General features: G+C 29.5%; 1 protein-coding gene across 1 annotated transcript; it reads left to right on the forward strand.

Annotated features, from left to right (window-relative positions):
• Window positions 1–2,015: 2,015 nt before the first annotated feature.
• LOC137811920 (probable sphingolipid transporter spinster homolog 2) lies at window positions 2,016–11,986 on the forward strand. The gene is made up of 16 exons (XM_068613780.1): window positions 2,016–2,601; window positions 2,963–3,091; window positions 3,323–3,424; window positions 4,426–4,530; window positions 4,646–4,721; window positions 5,238–5,312; window positions 5,706–5,808; window positions 5,885–5,947; window positions 7,973–8,054; window positions 8,309–8,406; window positions 8,613–8,689; window positions 8,890–9,003; window positions 9,604–9,723; window positions 10,502–10,630; window positions 10,731–10,809; window positions 11,655–11,986. The coding sequence occupies exons 1-16, from the start codon at window positions 2,462–2,464 to the stop codon at window positions 11,792–11,794; spliced, it is 1,632 nt and encodes a 543-aa protein (XP_068469881.1). The 5' UTR covers window positions 2,016–2,461; the 3' UTR covers window positions 11,795–11,986.
• The last annotated feature ends 6,317 nt before the right edge of the window (window positions 11,987–18,303 follow it).

Consider the following 18,303-nt stretch of genomic DNA (forward strand, 5'->3'; position numbering starts at 1 on the left):
GTCAGAAACAGTTCAAGGTGGCATAAACTACTGAAAAAAATAACGTCCTACTTGTTAAAATTATTTAGCAATGTTCATAGCAGATCGATTCACTGTCGAAAAATGAGAACAAAAATAAGTGGAATTTCTGTTTTTTACCAAACTGAGGCAATTTTACCCTGTTTTTACTTAAATGGGGTTACTTTTTAAAAAAAATACGGATTAGGATTTGTAAGATACAATTTTTACTATGTTAAAATCAAGGATGAAGTTGTGTGACATGATTTTGATTAATACAATTGTTTTTTTATATATTTTTTTTAAGTAGTGGCATGATGTAGTTCAAGCGTGTTATATTGAAGTCATCAACCTTACAAGATTTTTTTTTGTATAATTACCATCTCGACACAATTTTTAAAAATATATAATATTAGTTTATTTAATAGTAGATAACATTTATGTAAATAATAATATTTAATTAATTATAATTGAAATAAATTAAAATTGTGTGTAGTAAGTTATGTAATATTTTGATTAGGTTATTTGATAAATCAAATTTATGTTGGAGTTTTGTTTTAGAAAAAATGTTAGTTCAAAATACGTATATAAATAACATAAAAAAAAATAGACATGAATTCATTTCAAATCTAATTCCACATTAATAATGTAAGATTAGCACGATGTTACTGTGATATGGTTTGAACTGAAATAATATCAGTTAAACACGATTTTATTAAAAAATAATCATTAATCAAAATGGTGATATTCCATAACTAAAATCATACCACCTTATCACTTATCACGACTTTACTTTCACATGTTAAAAACCGTGACTTTTTCAACTAAAAATTTAATCACACGACTAACCATACTCTTTTTAGTTTTTTTTAAAACCAACCTCATTTGAATAAAAAAGAATAAAATTGACCCACTTTGTTAAAAAAAATCTGGAACGTCACTTCTTCTCTTGTATAAAGAATCTTTTGACCGAGCATATCCAAATTATTTGTCACATGCCAAGTTAAAATTGAGTATCTAACAAACCAGTTCATGTGTAGTTTTGCAAAATCACATGTTGCTTACTATACAATGCACACAATTCTTTTGCAACTGTGCCTTTCATGACAAAATCAGGCACCAAAATGCTTTAAATTAATTCGTATTCTGTCCTGATAAGAAATATAATATGATCCTGCTGGTTAAATTTTTTTACCAAATATAATTCCTAAGTCTTGTAACTAATCATAATAGACTTTTCCCCTTAAAATAATCATTTCCAATAATGTAAAGTAGTTTTACTATTTCTATGACTTAATTAATAAATACAATAATAAAATATTTTTCATTTTCCTTAAGCTAGAAAAACTATTTAGTCAATGTATACATAAACAAAAAATTGTTTCTTCTTCTATTCCTTTTCCTTAACGTAAAAAAAGTATTAATTTTATTTTAAAAAGGAAAAGAAAAATTATAGAAAATGAGAATATACAGTTGACTTGAAATTAGATTTTATTTGTGGTTAATGCGGTGAAAATTTGTATACAGTTAAAATATAATAATGCTAAAGTTTTTAATGATATTAATTAAAACATAATATAGTTTGAAAATATGATTACACATGTGCTTGTTATTTCACTAATTGCTGCGCTGTAGTTTTTCCTTTTTGGAAGATTTCACTGGTTTATTCTACCACTTTCTTATAATTTTTTTATCATCATCATTTTAAATCAATTATATAGTTATGGAGTTTCACTGTAATTTAATCATCTAAATCTTACTTTAAGTTCAATTTTCTGACCTCAATCACAAACATTGTTATCATTATAGGATTCTAACTTTACCAACCTATCATCATCAATATATAGCTACTTCAATTTTTATTTTTTTATCGACAGAAATGATATATTATGCTAAAACAAATATATATTATTTTTTTCTTTTTGTTCATAAAAATAGGGCCATGTTCTAATTACTTGAAACTCAACACTTTTAATGGAAAAAAGTTATTAAATAAAAAATATTTAAAAATGAGCTTCATTATCTCGAGGTCTCAGCCGCAAAAAAATTCTCTTTGAACCTTAAAATTCGGAAAATTTTAAGAAAGATAGCAAAAAAGGAGAGAGAGTAAGATAAGGATTCGGAATCTTAGGATTCGTTGTTAACAGGAAACACCACCTGTCCTGAACTTCTATTTTCGTTACCGATGAAAAAACGAATCCCTATTTCTCAGCAATTCTATTTATTTGTGATTACAAACATAAGTGTGACCTCATCACGTTGGTGAAATTTCAGACAAAGAAGAAGAGGAAGAAGAAGAAGAATATGAGAGCTTGGGTGGTTGAAGGAAGAGCAAGGGCACTTCTGTCTCTTTGACCATTGCTCTCGTTCCTTCAACTACCTTTCAATTTCCAATCTTTAAGAAAAGGGTCATTGTAAAACAATATAATACATTATTGTGTTAGATATTATATATTATATTGGTATGGAACCGCAACAGGAACATGAAGGAAAGCCTGAGCTGTCGTCGTCTTCTATTTCTTCTCACCCTCAACCTTCTTTGGAGCCAGGCGTGGACACCAAGTCCACCATGATTCCCTCAACTTCATGGTTTACACCAAAGAGGTAATTTTTCAATTTTTACTTTTTAGTTAATAGATCGGCGCTGGAAAAAAAAGAGTGCGTAAAGGGAGGGAATTTTGAATTTTTGTGATATGGGTATGTGATAGGGAGGGGGAGTAAGTCTGGGTTTTTCTTTTCTCTCATCAATTTTTGTTGATTAAACGAAATGGACTTTTTTTATTCCTTGAAGTGTATTTGGGGTGTTGTTGCTACTTTTTGTTTGTTTGTAATGTTTGACATGGATTTGAGTTGTCGTCGGGTATCATATTATTCATGCTTGACCAATGCAGCTGTAGATTAAGTTGAAATTTCAAAATTCAATGCTTTTGGGTATTTGAATTTTTTTTTTATCTCTTCCCTGTAGGTTGTTGGCTATATTTTGTGTAATTAACATGTTAAACTATTTGGACCGAGGAGCAATAGCAAGCAATGGTGTTAATGGAAGTCGAGGAACTTGTGAAGGTGGCACCTGCAAATCTGGAACCGGAATACAGTAAGTGTAAGATATAGTAGGGTCTTTGACATAAATAGTGAAAACAATTAAACATAAACTTTGGTATTAAATTTAAATGGAAAGTTAAATTTATACCCAGCAAGTTAGCTATTGCCTGTAACAGCTTTTCCTTTGTTTTGTGCCATGGCATGTTGTACTATGTATGGAGCATTAGATTTTCATAGCTTAGTAGTAGTAGTCTTGGCTACATTGTTTTCTCCTTCTATACAGGGGGGACTTTAAACTGAGCAATTTTGAGGATGGAGTTCTATCTTCCGCTTTTATGGTTGGACTTCTTGTGGCTTCTCCAATATTTGCTTCTCTAGCAAAGAGGTAATGACTGTTTGTGTTGAAATTGTTGTTTCATATTTTTGCTTGATACCTTTAATAAGCTGGGTTCATAGTTTGGTGGTTATGATAAATGATTTATATGTATATCTGGGATTCCCCGTGTACCATATCCCACTTAAATGCCACAAAGTGAAGAGGATAGGGGGGCACAAAAAAATGTTGTATAGCACTTTTTGTACTTCACTTCCTATTTGGCATGAGTATGTCAAGGTCCCGTGGCATTTTTGGGATCAAAGTTGTTAAATGTAATGTAAGGGGCTTAGGCTCATATCTTTGTATTTTCTTATTTATAAATGCATGACCCTATGTGTTTAATACAGTAAATAAGCTACTTTAGACATAGTTACTTAAGTTCTTCCCGCTCAATCGTCAAGCTTGGGCTAATCCTACTTTAGACTCAGTGATGTGAACAATCTCTGGTTTTTATCTTGTCTATATAACTCCAGATTTGTTATGGCTAAAGGATTAGCATACTGATAACCAATTTATGATGTAGACATTTAAGTCCAAGCATAAAGGCTGCTTATATTTTTGGTTTAGTTTTCTTGAGCTATACATCAGCAACTACTCATTTATTTGTTGGATTCTTTTAGGTTTATTTAACTTAAATATTCAACCTTTAATGCTTCAGAAGATATTTTGTCAACTCATGACATTATGAAACCTCTGAAAATTGAAGAAGCTTTTGAACAACCACTGATCTGTTATATTGAAGCTCAGAATGTCCCCTTAGTTTGACTTTTTATCCTTTTAAATTAATGACTGTGTATGTCTTTTATGTTTTGCAGCATATATTTAACCACACTCACCCATGGTTTAACCTATTTTCCATTAAATTTAGGTTTCCTATGTTAGACATAATCATCTAATAATGAAAATTTCTGATCTCTGTTGTGCAAACTGACTATTGTTTATCTGATTTGTAAGTGCTATCATTGGCTTAGATAAATGTTTAATCATTATATAATTCTAATGTTTTGCAGTGTAAACCCATTTAGACTTATTGGAGTTGGATTATCCGTTTGGACTCTTGCAACCTTGTGTTGTGGTTTCTCTTTCAATTTCTGGTCCATTGCAGTCTGCCGCATGTAAGTGTCTTCCATTATATTTTGAACTCCATGGTTTTTGTATACATACATAATATAGTACACAATTCAAGAGTAATCTTATTTTGCTTCCTTTTATATTCGTATTTATCTACAGGCTTGTTGGTGTTGGTGAGGCTTCATTTATAAGTCTTGCAGCACCTTTCATTGATGACAATGCCCCAGCTTCACAGGTTTGTTTCTGTTCCTGGTAATCATCTTAGAATGTTTCTATTGTCTATTATGCTCATGTGTAGCCATCTTGTACATTTAGTTATTGAACTCTGAAGCAATTTTTATGGGATCCTGGTTCAATTATAGCTCCATGTACAAATATGATGTGAATAAATGTTAATTCAGCATAAATTCCTTTAAATCGTGGAGCTATTTGCTTTGTGCAATCACATTTTGGACTGAATTATTAAAATTATACTTTAAAGAATTAGAATAGTTGTTTAACAAGTTGTCATTGGTGTTCCATTTTGGCAAAACCTATGGAATATTTGCTTTAATCATTCTGGAGAGTTGATCTACATTAGTTATATGCTTTCTCCTTTCAACATTTTAATAGTTTGTACATATAATATCTTATAAAGCTGACTGATGTTTTCCCTACCATTCTTGGTAGTTGAAATGTTTTATGTCATTGTGCTTGTTATTGTTTTCTTTATGGTGGAAACCTATCTTACATTGGTGTGTGTGTGTGTCAGAAAACGGTGTGGCTTGGTACATTTTACATGTGCATACCAGCAGGATATGCAGTTGGCTATGTCTATGGTGGTTTGGTAAGATTTCCTTTTATTTTATTTGCCAGTATTAAATTGTAATTGATATATAGTTTCAATAATATATATATAGATTGACAGTATAGTTCTCTATAAATTTGAAAATTGAATGAAAAGTATAATGTTTTAGACAAGACAAATCTTAAACTGGAAAGTCCTTAAAGGTAGAAAGGTTGTACAAGTAGTCCATTGATAATAAATTTGGAATGACAACCGTCTCCTCCCCTTTCAATTACAATAGAAACCCAATGTTGGACCTGTATGTGTGTAGGTAAAGGAAAGATTTTTTCCTGTACCATACTTATACTTTAGCAACAACCATGTATCTCTTCTTTTTTTACTTGCTTTTAATGTGGTTTTTTCTTATTTTATACTTTCATTGTCTATAAACAGGTTGGAGGCCATCTTGGTTGGCGATATGCATTTTGGGTGGAAGCTATATTGATGTTTCCGTTTGCTATTTTGGGATTTGTTATGAAGCCTTTGCAGTTGAAAGGTGCGCATTTTTTCTGCATTTATTTCCCGTAGTTCCCTAGCATTGTTTCCCATCACTAAACTACTTGTGCATCCAGGTTTTGCCCCTACGGATTCAAAAAAGGAACTGACACTTGAGACAGCTGTGTCAGAAGCTCAAGGTAGGTACATTATGTTTTAGAGTGGTGCTACAAAGCCAAAGAAATTCCTCCATATTGGAAACAGTATTTACTGGAATTGCGTCTAATACAAATTTATGTGGATGAAAGTTCTATAAAGAAAGAGTAATGTTAATATAGACTCACTTCCATGCTGAGTACTATGTACATGGCAGCATATCTACCATTGAACATATAATTTAAAATTTAAAATTTAAAACTATAAATGTGTTATCTATAATAATAATAATAAATATGAACATGATAAGCCCCTAAGCACTTTGGAAACCCACCCCCAGAAGTTAGCTGTTAAGGGAAAACTATCAAACATATAAATACTTCATTGAGTATCCCATATTACCCAATCTGGGGCTTAGGTACCCCATAATAATACCTAAGTCCCATATCATAGTACCACCTCTAAGAATCAACATCTTGTCAGGGATTTCACTCTAGGGTTTTTTAAACAGACAACTAGTTGTGATACTAATTGATAAGAACCCTAACACTTGGGTAACCCACTCTCAAAAGCTAGCTATTAAAGGGGGAAAACCTAACACTTAAATTTTCCACCAAGCATTCCAAGTTACTCAATGTGGGACTTAGGCACCCCATAATATCAAAGTCCCTAGCAATATACTACTATGTATAGGAATTAATGTAAATTTTTAGAAACCATGTAGCATTTTTTGGTTTCTGTTCTTCTGTTGTGTTTAATTGTTCACCAACAACGAATTTCCAGCAAGCTTTTTCTAGCCGATGACTTCCACCATTGACATCACCTTGTCGTGTGAAAACCAACACCTCCAAGCATTTTTTGCTCTCTGGCTGTCGAGCTCTTCAACAATTGTCATGCCTTTTGAGTATATTTGCTTACAACAGTTGTTGCACTCTTCAAGTATTTTTTGCTACCTGCAGTCACCGTCTCTCTAAGTATTTTTGCTCTCTGGTAATCGCCATGACCAATTTAGTTCTCCAGTAGCCACTGCAATGTCCAAGTAGTTTTTTACTCTCCAACACCTGTCTTACCAACACCTATCGTGCCCTTGTGAATCTTTGTTATTATTTACTTTGTCCAGTTCAGCAACTAATTGACTAACATGTTCATTTGTCAAGGAGTCTTGTGTTGATGACATTTGTCACAAGTTTGACATATATGATACATATGTAAGCTCTTGAGAAGGAGTGTTAGAATCTTGTAGATATGTCAAAATTGTATTTATATGGTAACCGTTGATATTAAGATCGCTTAGTTTGATTTTGTATTTGTGTTGTTAGCCTAATAGATATGAATATTTTGTAGTTATGTGTTATCCTCTATAAATAGCTCATTGTGGTCTAAGCACAGAATTTTATCGTTTGTCTTCTTGGTTTTTGTCTTTCAGTAAAATTAAATGATAGATATTCTATACCAGTTTCATACAAAATTAATAAATTTTACTTTTTTAGCAATTGATTTTAACCAGCTTATCTCTCGTAGGATGTGCCCATGCTATTCCTTCATTGCTTCTTTAAACTTATTTTTGCGCTTGTTATCTCTCTTGTACTATGAAGTACCTTTTCTTCTCTCTTTATTGGAGGACTCCCGATCCTTCTTTTTTATATTTCAGTTGTATTATTGTGACTTTATCTAAAAAAAGGTTAAAATCTATTCCTCTCCCAAGATGCCCTAGTTGTTGAGCAGACCTTCAGATGAACAACTAGGTTTACATGTTTTCCTCAGTTTTCTCTTGCCCTTCCTTTGAAGACTAGTAGAGAGAAGAGACATTTTGCTTTATAAACTACAAAGATGTAAGCGTGTACTAATCAAAATTTTGGAAGGCTCGAAATTGTCTGTGTTAGAAGTTCTTTTGTAACCATTCCCCCGTTTCATGATTGTTTAGAAATCCATATGCATTTTCTCTGGGACAGCTCAAATCTCACTAAATTTTTTCAGTTTACTGAAGTTACATTTCTGTTTTATTGGTCTGCTGCTGATTCACAATATCTTTTGTTGAACTTAACAAAATTCACTTATTTTATGAAAAGATGTGAATGCTTCAAATGGAAAAGATGAAACATTGTCCTTGAAGGCAGAGTTCAGAGACAAACACTCACATGAACCTTCCAGGTGAGAACAATAATAAATCATTCTTGGTTTATTGAGTGCTGTTTTTATAGAGTATATGGCCTATTGGCCATTAGCCAATGGAAGCATTATCTTTATTAAGGATAAAATCCTCTCCCTCCACCTGAGGATGATTACCCCCACCGTCCTTCTTTACTAATTTCTTTTTACCTCTATTGATTGACTGTATGTGTCTGATATAACTCACTGAATAATGTTCATAAAATTATATTTTGTTAATACCTGTCTTATCTTAGGTCAAAATATGCAACCACAGTATTAGGTCAGTTCTCAAGATTTCTGCAAGACTTCAAAGAACTGCTTGTTGACAAGATTTTTGTCGTCAATGTTCTAGGTATTTCGTCCTCCTACTGATCTACTATGTGCATCTACTAGTTTCTTTTGATCTAGTTTGTGTTGTTAAATTCATCTTAGAAGCTGCATATACCTAGCTTCTTTGGGAACTTCATATATCAATATCCTCTACCTATATTATACCATGTTCAACAATCATATTTTTTTGCCATAATTTAATTATGTCACATGAATGTCCATTTGTAGGTTACATAGCATACAACTTTGTAATAGGTGCTTACTCGTATTGGGGGCCCAAAGCTGGTTATAGTATATATAACATGGTGAGATTTTATTTTGTCATATGACCACAACTATACATAAGATTTCATTAACACGGTTGTTCCTTCTATCTCTTATGTCTTTTTACTTGCTTAAAATAAGTATACTCCCATTAATTTTAAAATTTGCAGGTGATATGCAATATTATTGCTGTACTATTATTATATCAAATAATTGTACTAAGAACAATTTACTTTGGCAGGCTAATGCAGATATGATGTTTGGGGGAGTTACTGTTGTATGTGGAATATTGGGCAGCTTAGGAGGAGGCTTTCTTCTTGACTACATGAATAGCACAATATCAAACGCATTTAAGGTTGGTATTCGAATTCAGAGAGTGAATTCTAGCATTTCTTTTGTACAAGTTTATATGCATTGCCTAAACTGCACTGCCTGAATCATTGTCCCTAACATAAACTGTAGTCATCTATAAATATTAAGTGACCACGTTTTAATTGACCAAAAAGAGGGATTTTGCCTCAACAAAATCTTCTGTACTAGACTGCAGTAAGAGGTTAGGAGTATATGTTGTTGTATCTGAGTAGGAAAATTTGTTTTCAGTCACCTTATCTGATTCTTCATTGATCAAAGTATGCCTCATATATGCTTTTAACATCATGTTCTCAGTATTGAAATTTTGTAAAAAATAACTTTTTCATAAAATAAGGGAACCCTTTTATCAAAGTCTGCTGCAAGTAAATTTCATTTATCAATTTTTCAAAATGTTTTCAAAGAAAGATTTCAGTGTTTTTTAACTCCGTTTTTCTCGAATACACCCATCTAAGCTGTAATGGGATAATTAGTTGAACTCTTAGGCCCTGCATACTGACTTATTTTGTGATCTCCACATAACACTTATAAAATTCTTATAGAAATTCCCTTTCTCTTTCATGAACATGTTCAACTTTTTTTGCAGCTTCTATCATTATCAACTCTTGTTGGTGGCGCATGTTGTTTTGGTGCCTTCTTATTTAGAAGCGAGTATGGCTTCCTGGCTCTTTTTGCCATTGGTGAACTACTTGTTTTTGCCACTCAGGTACATTCCATTCTCTTCAAGAATTTCTTCGTGTTTACCTTTTTATAGTATGACATACTAAACTATATAGATGCTTATCATCTTAAGAAGCATTTGTTTCACGGAATCTTTTTGCAAGTGGGAATGTTTATTCCTGCGTTGGTTAGAAGGTTATAAAAAACATTTTCAGGAATGTTTTATTCTCAAGAAAATTATTTTCTAAACTCTATTATAACTCCCGGAATGTTTTAGTTTAGAGTATGAAATAAATATTATCAAAACTTTTTAACTAATTAATTTAAAATATTATCAACAATATCAAAACCATTATCCTGGGAAAAATCATGTAAAATATGTCTGGAGTATAAATTTTGACCAAATGGATGTCTGGCTTAATCACACATCATGAGGTGAAAATGAATTCTGCTCCGAAGCTGACCAAACATAAACTTGGCACCAAAAAAATGGTGGTGCACAGTGCACACAGTCGTTGCACAGTGCATAGATGGCGCATCTGTAGTTCCAAACTCTCTTTCTTGTACTTGTTTCCAGATTAATAGTTTTTTAGCCTTTTTTCTCTTTTATCCATTGGTTAGTATACATTTCCTGTTTCTTTAACATGATGCCTTAAAAGATCATTTTTTTAATGGAAATGGAATAGAGTTTGTACACTAAGTCTAGCACAGATAGTTATCTGTTACATTATTTTATGTTTAAAGCTATAGTTTGTGATCATTAGAACTCATGGTCCAATTGCTTCACACTTTCTTTAATTTTTACCTTGTAATTTTGTTTTTAGGCTCCTGTGAATTACGTGTGTCTCCATTGTGTTAAACCAAGTTTGAGGCCACTGTCTATGGCTTTATCTACTGTTGCTATTCATATCTTTGGAGATGTACCTTCCTCACCTCTTGTTGGAGTTGTCCAGGTTGGTCTTTTTCTAAGGTGTATTCATTACAAATTTTAAGGGAAAATAGTTACTTTTCCAGAAAATGACAAAATGGTTGTTCTATACATTGATAATGCAGGACAAAATTAAGAACTGGAGGACGACTGCCTTGATTCTTACAACTATATTTTTTCCAGCAGCTGCAATATGGTTTATAGGTAAGTCTTTATGCAACTTCTTATTGATTTGCCACAACCATATCACATTACTAATTTCTTAATCATATCATAAGAAAAAGGGGCTGGACTAAAGCAACCTTGATGATTGTAGAAATCATGTCCAACCGAACCTAAAAGCAAATGAGAACAAGTCACATCACTATAAGAAAATCATCAAATAGAAATTAAATTTAGAGACAAAAAATAATTAGTTGTTATATTGACTAAATTAGAGACTAAAAAAATTATTGGCATCTAAATTGGTTTCTATTATTGATAAATAGTTTCTAAATTTGTATCTAATTAGCTACCAAAGTTTTAGCTAATTTAAATAACTAGTAATTAAAACTTTGGTTACTGATTAGATACAAATTTAGAAACTATTTATCAATAATATAAACTAATTTAGATACTCATTATTTTTTTAGTCTCTAAATTAGTATCTAATTTAGTCAATATAACTACTAATTACTTTTTGTCCCTAAAATTGGTTCTATTTAATGATTTTCTAGTAATGCATCTAATCTTATATCATGATGAATGTGAAAGATTGGTCTAGTTGGTAATAATAAGATTCATATCTTACAACAATGTGAGTTTTAACAAAGACTTTGTTAGTGGATAATTTATAATCAAATTCTCTATTGAAATCTATTCTTACCCTAGTGAATTCTTTATACGTACCTCACCTATATTTCTGCACACCATGGTGATGGATCTTGCTTGGCCATTAGAACTGGTTAAAATACCATGGTCATCATAATAAACTCATAAATGTGTAATATATGGAAATGGAAGAGCTTTCTGAATGGCATGTGTCCTGGTATTATTGTGCATTATTGCAGGAATATTTTTGCACAGTGTGGATAGATATAATGAAGATAGTGAGCAAGAAGTATCAAGCGTGGAAAGGACAACCACAGCACCATTGCTCGAAGAGAACACTGCTAAAACATCAATATCTGGTCAATCCCAAGAATGCTGATTTCTTTGTAAATTTTGATCCAGTTCCCGTAGAATTTGTTTGGCACAATGATAGCATTGGTATTGGCATATTGAAATGTTAATAGTGTTCTTTTCTTTCTCTATTATTTTTTCGAAATTTTGCTTTATTATTTTTTTGTGTAAATAACTTTTTACTTTGGGGGAAATTAATTGGTAGAGTCTATTTTGGTAACATGTACCCTCTTCTCTGGTAAAGATTATTTTATAACTATGTTGCTTGAGTTATAGTTCACTATCTTGGGCATAACCTTGTAAATGTATATGATCAATTTGTCCAAAATTTACTTTGTTTTGTGTGCATCTACTTACCCTTCTGGTTCTGTAATCTTTTTTCTAGCATAGTGATGAGACTAATTCATTGGGTTAGGATGATGGTTGAATAAAAGCTTTGTTCTAAGTTGCAACTCTAAATGAATTAGGGTTGAAAGGTTCTTTGCTACAATGGTTTCTCAAGTACAAAATCATGTTCCAATGTCAAACTCACTCCATGGCATATTAGATTTAGGACAATTTCCTTAAGCACTCACATACTTTCTTCCTCCAACTTCATAGGTGTGGGAAAAAAAACTAAATTCTATGTGGGTTAGAAGCATTCCCAACTGCGTAATTTGAATTTTTTTTTCTAAATAATTTTAGAGTCAAAATTTTTGAAACATATACATTTTTTATATACTGCTTCAGTTCTCATTTATAAACAGAAAAAAACACTACTGTATTTTTAAATATAAACAAATTTTTTGCCACTTTTACTTTATTTAATAATAATATTATAATATGTACTTTTATTTCCGAGATTAATAACAAGGACACTTTAAAACAAATATTAAAAGATTAATAAAATTTAATACTTTAAACTGTGTGAAACTATTTTTTGTTATAAATACTAGCGGGAAGCGCCTGTATATCAGACTAATAAATAAGTTACTTATTTAAATATATTTTTTAAAATAACCTTTTTCTATGAATAAATACATTATTTTTTTCTTATATTAAGACAAGACAAGTATTGACATAATTTATTTTGTGATAAGATAAAATAAAGTAATTAACATTTTATTAAAACCGAAAAGTAAACCGGTTATTTTTAAAATTAAAATTATATTATTTATACAGTTAATTTGAAAGTAACATCACATGCATTGATTTTAAATCTGGGAAAAACCAAGTTCTAGGTCAACAACTATGGTTGTTAAACCTCTAATTAATGGTGGTGTGGCTCTCTATCCGAACATAGGAAGCTTATGTGGCATTTAATTCATGCCAAATTCTTAATGCACGGTACCCATTTCAATCTCCATCTAATTACTTTTCAAAATTTCCAAAATTATACTCTATTTTGAATTTGAAAATCCAAATTTAAAAAAAAATCAAAAATCAAAATGTCATTCTGAAAAAGTAAATTTATAATGCAATAATTACTTTTCGAAAAGAAAAATCTAAAACACAATCCGAAAATGCATTCTAAAAAAATATTTTCATACTTTGGAAATATGTTTCGGAAATCCAAATCAGGAAATATTTTCTCAAGAATGGCTTTGCATAATTTATCATTGGAATTCATGGTTTTATATTTTTTATTTTTAGTCTACTTGTGATTACAATTTCATGTTTCTTGACTTTGTGGAGGATTTATACTCAATATGTTTTGTCTTTTCTATTTTAAAAGATTTTGGATTTTGATTACCTACTACATATAGATTTGTAGATAAATTTGGGCTTACGTATCAGAATATTATTTGCAGGTGAAATTGAATTATTTAGGAATTTTTTATATATAATAATAAAGTAGTTTGATGAGAAAAATTTGTAGATAAAATTCCTAAGAAACTTTGGCATACACAAGAACTTGATTTCGAATTCGTGCACTCGGAACACATATTTTTATGTCTTGGAAATATTTTGGATTTATTTATTTGAAACACACTTGCTTATATTTGTTGGAATTACTTCTGATTTTCTGAATTTGTGCATCCGTAACACATATGTTCATATGTATGAATTGATTTGTATTTCTACTTCTAGAAGACATGTATGTATGCGTTGGTATTGTATGTAAAATTCTTAATCCATAACTTAATCCATAACTCATATTTGTATGTATTAAAGGATATAAATATCAAAGTTACATAAGGATCATGGTATTAATTGAATTTTTTTTTTAATTATCAGTTGTTTCTCTTTATATAAAAATAACTGTTAATTAGATATGACACCTAATTATTCTTTTTTATAAAGATAAACAACTGATCATTAAAAAAGACTCTCAAATAATATTAAATAATATTAAGACTCTCAAACTGATCATCGGAATTCTTTTGAATACCATTGTTACCAAATCATCTTCACTACACAAAAGTCGAAGCTGCACAAAAGTCACGCACATACAAGCTGTCAATTCCAATTTTTATTTAAAATTCATCAAGGGTAATTTCGTAAGTCCACTTGAACCATCAAGTGTAGGTTCAAAATGATAAGGTGTAAGAAGAATTAGCCAAAATCGTTTTCTTCAATTGGAAAACATGAGGCTGTTGAGTTTAAATCTTCCCACAAGATCGCAGTGGAAGAGTAAATGACACTCGTAGCAATGTCATTATTAATCCACATGAGAAATAGAGAAAGAAAAATACTTATTTCTTAAAAAATATATATTAACAAAATATTCAATTTTTTTATTTTATTGTAAATTTAACTATTATATATTTTAATTATTTATTATTTTAGAATAAAAGAATAATTATTTTATTATATTTTATTTAACTGTAATCAAATAATTGTATCTGGTGAATCAAAGGTTATAAAAATCAAATTTTTGTCCCACTTGAGAATGAAAAGTCTGATAATTTTTATATTATTTTTTTATGATTTTATGTCTTCTTTTTCGAGTTTTATTCCTTTTTCTTAGTTCAATAAGTTTTGTTATTTGGAAACCAACACAAACTAAGTTGTTATTGTTTGAGTGATGTAAATGGACATCTTAGGTTTTAGATGGAAATATATTTTTAACACTCCCTATTTTATCTACATTCAATTAATAACTACTTTTAATAATAAAATAATAATAAATATAAATAAAATAATAATTTATAAAGTTATAACTTTTATATTAACAAACAAATAATAGTATCACACCTTTTTCTTCTGGCTTCTTTTAATTGTCCATTTTATAAAATAAAAAACGTTTTCAATGGTAAGATACGAAACCAGTCAAGGTTTTGATTTTCCATGGTTTGAAACCCCAAACCATCAGAAACAGGTAAAGTCGCCCACAGATACTCCTATCACTCATCCACTTTCTCATGTCAAATTATTCTATAAATAAATACAAATTCACTACTTTCCCCAATTTGGCTTCATTCACTTTTAACTATTTCACTTTTTATCCAAATCTATGGCACCTACTGCAGCAATGCTCTTGCTCTCCCACAATGCCCCATCATCATCATCATCTTCTTCATCTGTCACAGCCACAACTTTTTCTGTGTTGAAGGACTCTGCACTCAAATGGGTTGCCAAACACAACCCTGTAGCCAAAGCAGGATCAGAGAAAAACATCATTCAAACTCAAAACCATTGCATGTTTCATCCCTCTGCAGTAGAAAAGAGGTTCGAATAAGCCCTTCAACTCTGTACCTGCTAGTCCTCTTCCTTCAACTTTTAATGCTGCATTCTTCTTTTGTCTTTCCATGTTTGATGTAAATGCTTACCACCCTGTAAGTACCCTTTATCACAGAAATCACATGTACATACGTTCTTCTTGAAGGAATCAATAAAAAACAATACTTGGGATACCTTTTCAGAGCCATTTAAATTCAGCTGAATCTGATTCCTTGTGTTGTTCGACTTGGAATTTATTAAGCAGGAAACTACAATTCTGCTGCTTCTGTGGCGAATCTTGTAAATAGATGTTTTTCTTCTATACTCTTCATCTTCTTTGGTTTCGATTAACGAATGTTAAAATTAATTTTTGATAGTAGAATATTAAAGTTTGGGAGTGATGAAATGATTAAAAGTGAAATTAAAATATTTTTGAAAGGTTTAAAATGTTAGTTTAGGGTTGGGGGTTTGTAAATTTGAAGTAATTAATTTTTTGTTAATTATTTTTAAATAGTTAAATAATTATTTTTAGATAAAAATATGAGTTAGTAATATTATTGGAAGATTAAAATTATAATAAAAATAATACTATTAACGCATAAAGAAATTATTGCTATATATAATTATAATTTAAAAATATTATTTATTTATTTGTTAATTTTTATTTATTATAATTAAAACGTTATTTTTAGTATTGTGTATTAACAACGATTGAAAAAATACAGTTTATGTATATTTGTTAGAACATAAAATTTTATCACAAAATTATGTTGTTTGAATTAAAAATATAATGCTAATAATTATAATTATCGGTATTTTTTAATGAAAAATTATCATGTAAAAGTTGAAAATTGTTACATAAAAATAAATAATTAAAATATTAAAAAAAATAATATTAAATTTAAATTTTATTAGATATCATAATTTATGAAAATAATAATAATTATTATATTTATTTTATATAATTATATATGTTTTATTTATATTATAATTTATTTTATTATTATTATTATTTATTATTATATGTTATTAATAATATAATTAAATATTTTTGTTAAATAAATTTATGTAATATTTAATATACACAAAGAACATTAAAATCAATTTTATGCATATGAGTCTTGAGATTTGAGATGGTAAATAGATTAATTTCTTCTAAGCTGAACTCTTTAGTACCAGTCGACAAAAAAAGAAAAGGAAGATCCACTCAAGTCAGTAAAAATAATTTATGAATTGTTCTTATTAGCATGAGAGTTTTGAGATGGTAAATAGATAATTTTCTTCTAAGTTTAACTCTTTATACTAGTCGACAACAAAAAGAGAAAGAAGGTCCACCATCTGTAGATAACTTTTCACGCTCAAGTGAGTAATAACCAATAAGAATATTTTATGAATTGTTCTTACTAGCATGAGAGTTTTGAGGTGGTAAAGAGATTAATTTTTTCAAAGCCAAACTCTTTGGTATTGGTCGACGACAAAAGGAGGAGGGAGTCCCCCACCTAGAGAGATATGTGTATTTATAGGTCTTTCCCAATAGAATACATAAAAGCAGACATTACCAGATATTAAATATTGCCTAGTCATTAATCATATTAAGAGTTAATAAGTACAATTTAATCACTAGCTTTATTACTATGTTATTGACATGAGAGTATCTTACTCTCATTGCGGGTAGGTACATAAATCTTTTGAGCTCGATCGATAATAGTACAAGTGGATTAATTTGAAGGATGATCTGTTTGGATTTTGAGTAATGTAGTGGTTATTTTATTAAACTATTTCATTATGTTGTTTGACAAAACTTTTGGTCAATATTAACTAGAATGTTTTGCATGAATTTCTCAATCGATATTAATATAAAGAGAGTAAAAGAAAACCCTAATTAAAAACCCTAAAAAATAATCCTCCATTAATGTTGGCTTAAATAAGTGTGATCAATATCATTGAAAAATTTTTTGATTGACGCCAATAAAAAAAAAAGTTTTGTTATTAAAAAAAAATTGATGTTTTTTGAAAAATAATAATAATCAAATTCGACTAAAAAATTATCAATACTAATTTTTTAATTTATTAACTGTTTTCATATTTAATATTTTTTATTTGGTGTTAATTATTTAAATAAAATATTTTAAAAAATAAATCAATTAAAAATGAAGTAATATATTTAAATTCATAAAATTATGAAATATTTTATCCAAATACAAAACAAATGATAAGATAGAATGCCAGGTCTAAAAAAATAAAATGCGTTAAGAAATAAATTATAAGGGGTGTATACTTAGAATAATGGTTATAAGTATACCTCAATTGAATAATTATATGTAATGATTTTGTGTATTTCTTTTAACTTAAAGTCGTGATATTTCTAATGCCTTCATCTTTAAAAAAAATAATTTAACAACATGATTTTTTTTTATCAAAGTCGTGCTAAATGAATACTATTTCTTCAATTGATTTTCTTATAACTAAAATTGTTCTCTATCCTAACAGCTCATGTGTTAATTTTCACTCGCCATTAAAATCATGTTCGAGGATGATAACTTATAAAAAATAAGTCATGCTATCCAAATACAATTTATCTATTTTTGTAATTTTGTATAAATCTTTAAATTCTTATAAATATGATGCAAAATTATATTATTCTTGTAATTTTTTCTTTTAAATGAGATAAATAAGTTTTCAGTATAATAAGCTTCTTAACAAGAAATATTTTAAAATCCACATTTTATTTTATACAATACAAATAGAAGCATAAGAGTAGTGAGATACTATATTTGATATTTGAGAAACCAAAAAGACGAAAATACTTTTTAGAAAACTAAAGAAATGAGTATATCAGAACGACCGATAATAACATAGACATGATATAATGTTCAAAGATAAAGTCCAAATTAA

Source organism: Phaseolus vulgaris, chromosome 2 (assembly GCF_000499845.2).
Source record: "Phaseolus vulgaris cultivar G19833 chromosome 2, P. vulgaris v2.0, whole genome shotgun sequence".
NCBI lineage: Eukaryota > Viridiplantae > Streptophyta > Magnoliopsida > Fabales > Fabaceae > Phaseolus > Phaseolus vulgaris.

Coding starts and splice junctions, on each gene's coding strand:
- LOC137811920 (XM_068613780.1), top strand. CDS start 2,462: ATGGAACCGCAACAGGAACATGAAGGAAAGCCTGAGCTGTCGTCGTCT. Junction 5,948..7,972: donor AGCTGTGTCAGAAGCTCAAG/GTAGGTACATTA, acceptor TTTTATGAAAAG/ATGTGAATGCTTCAAATGGA. Junction 9,724..10,501: donor TACTTGTTTTTGCCACTCAG/GTACATTCCATT, acceptor TTTTGTTTTTAG/GCTCCTGTGAATTACGTGTG.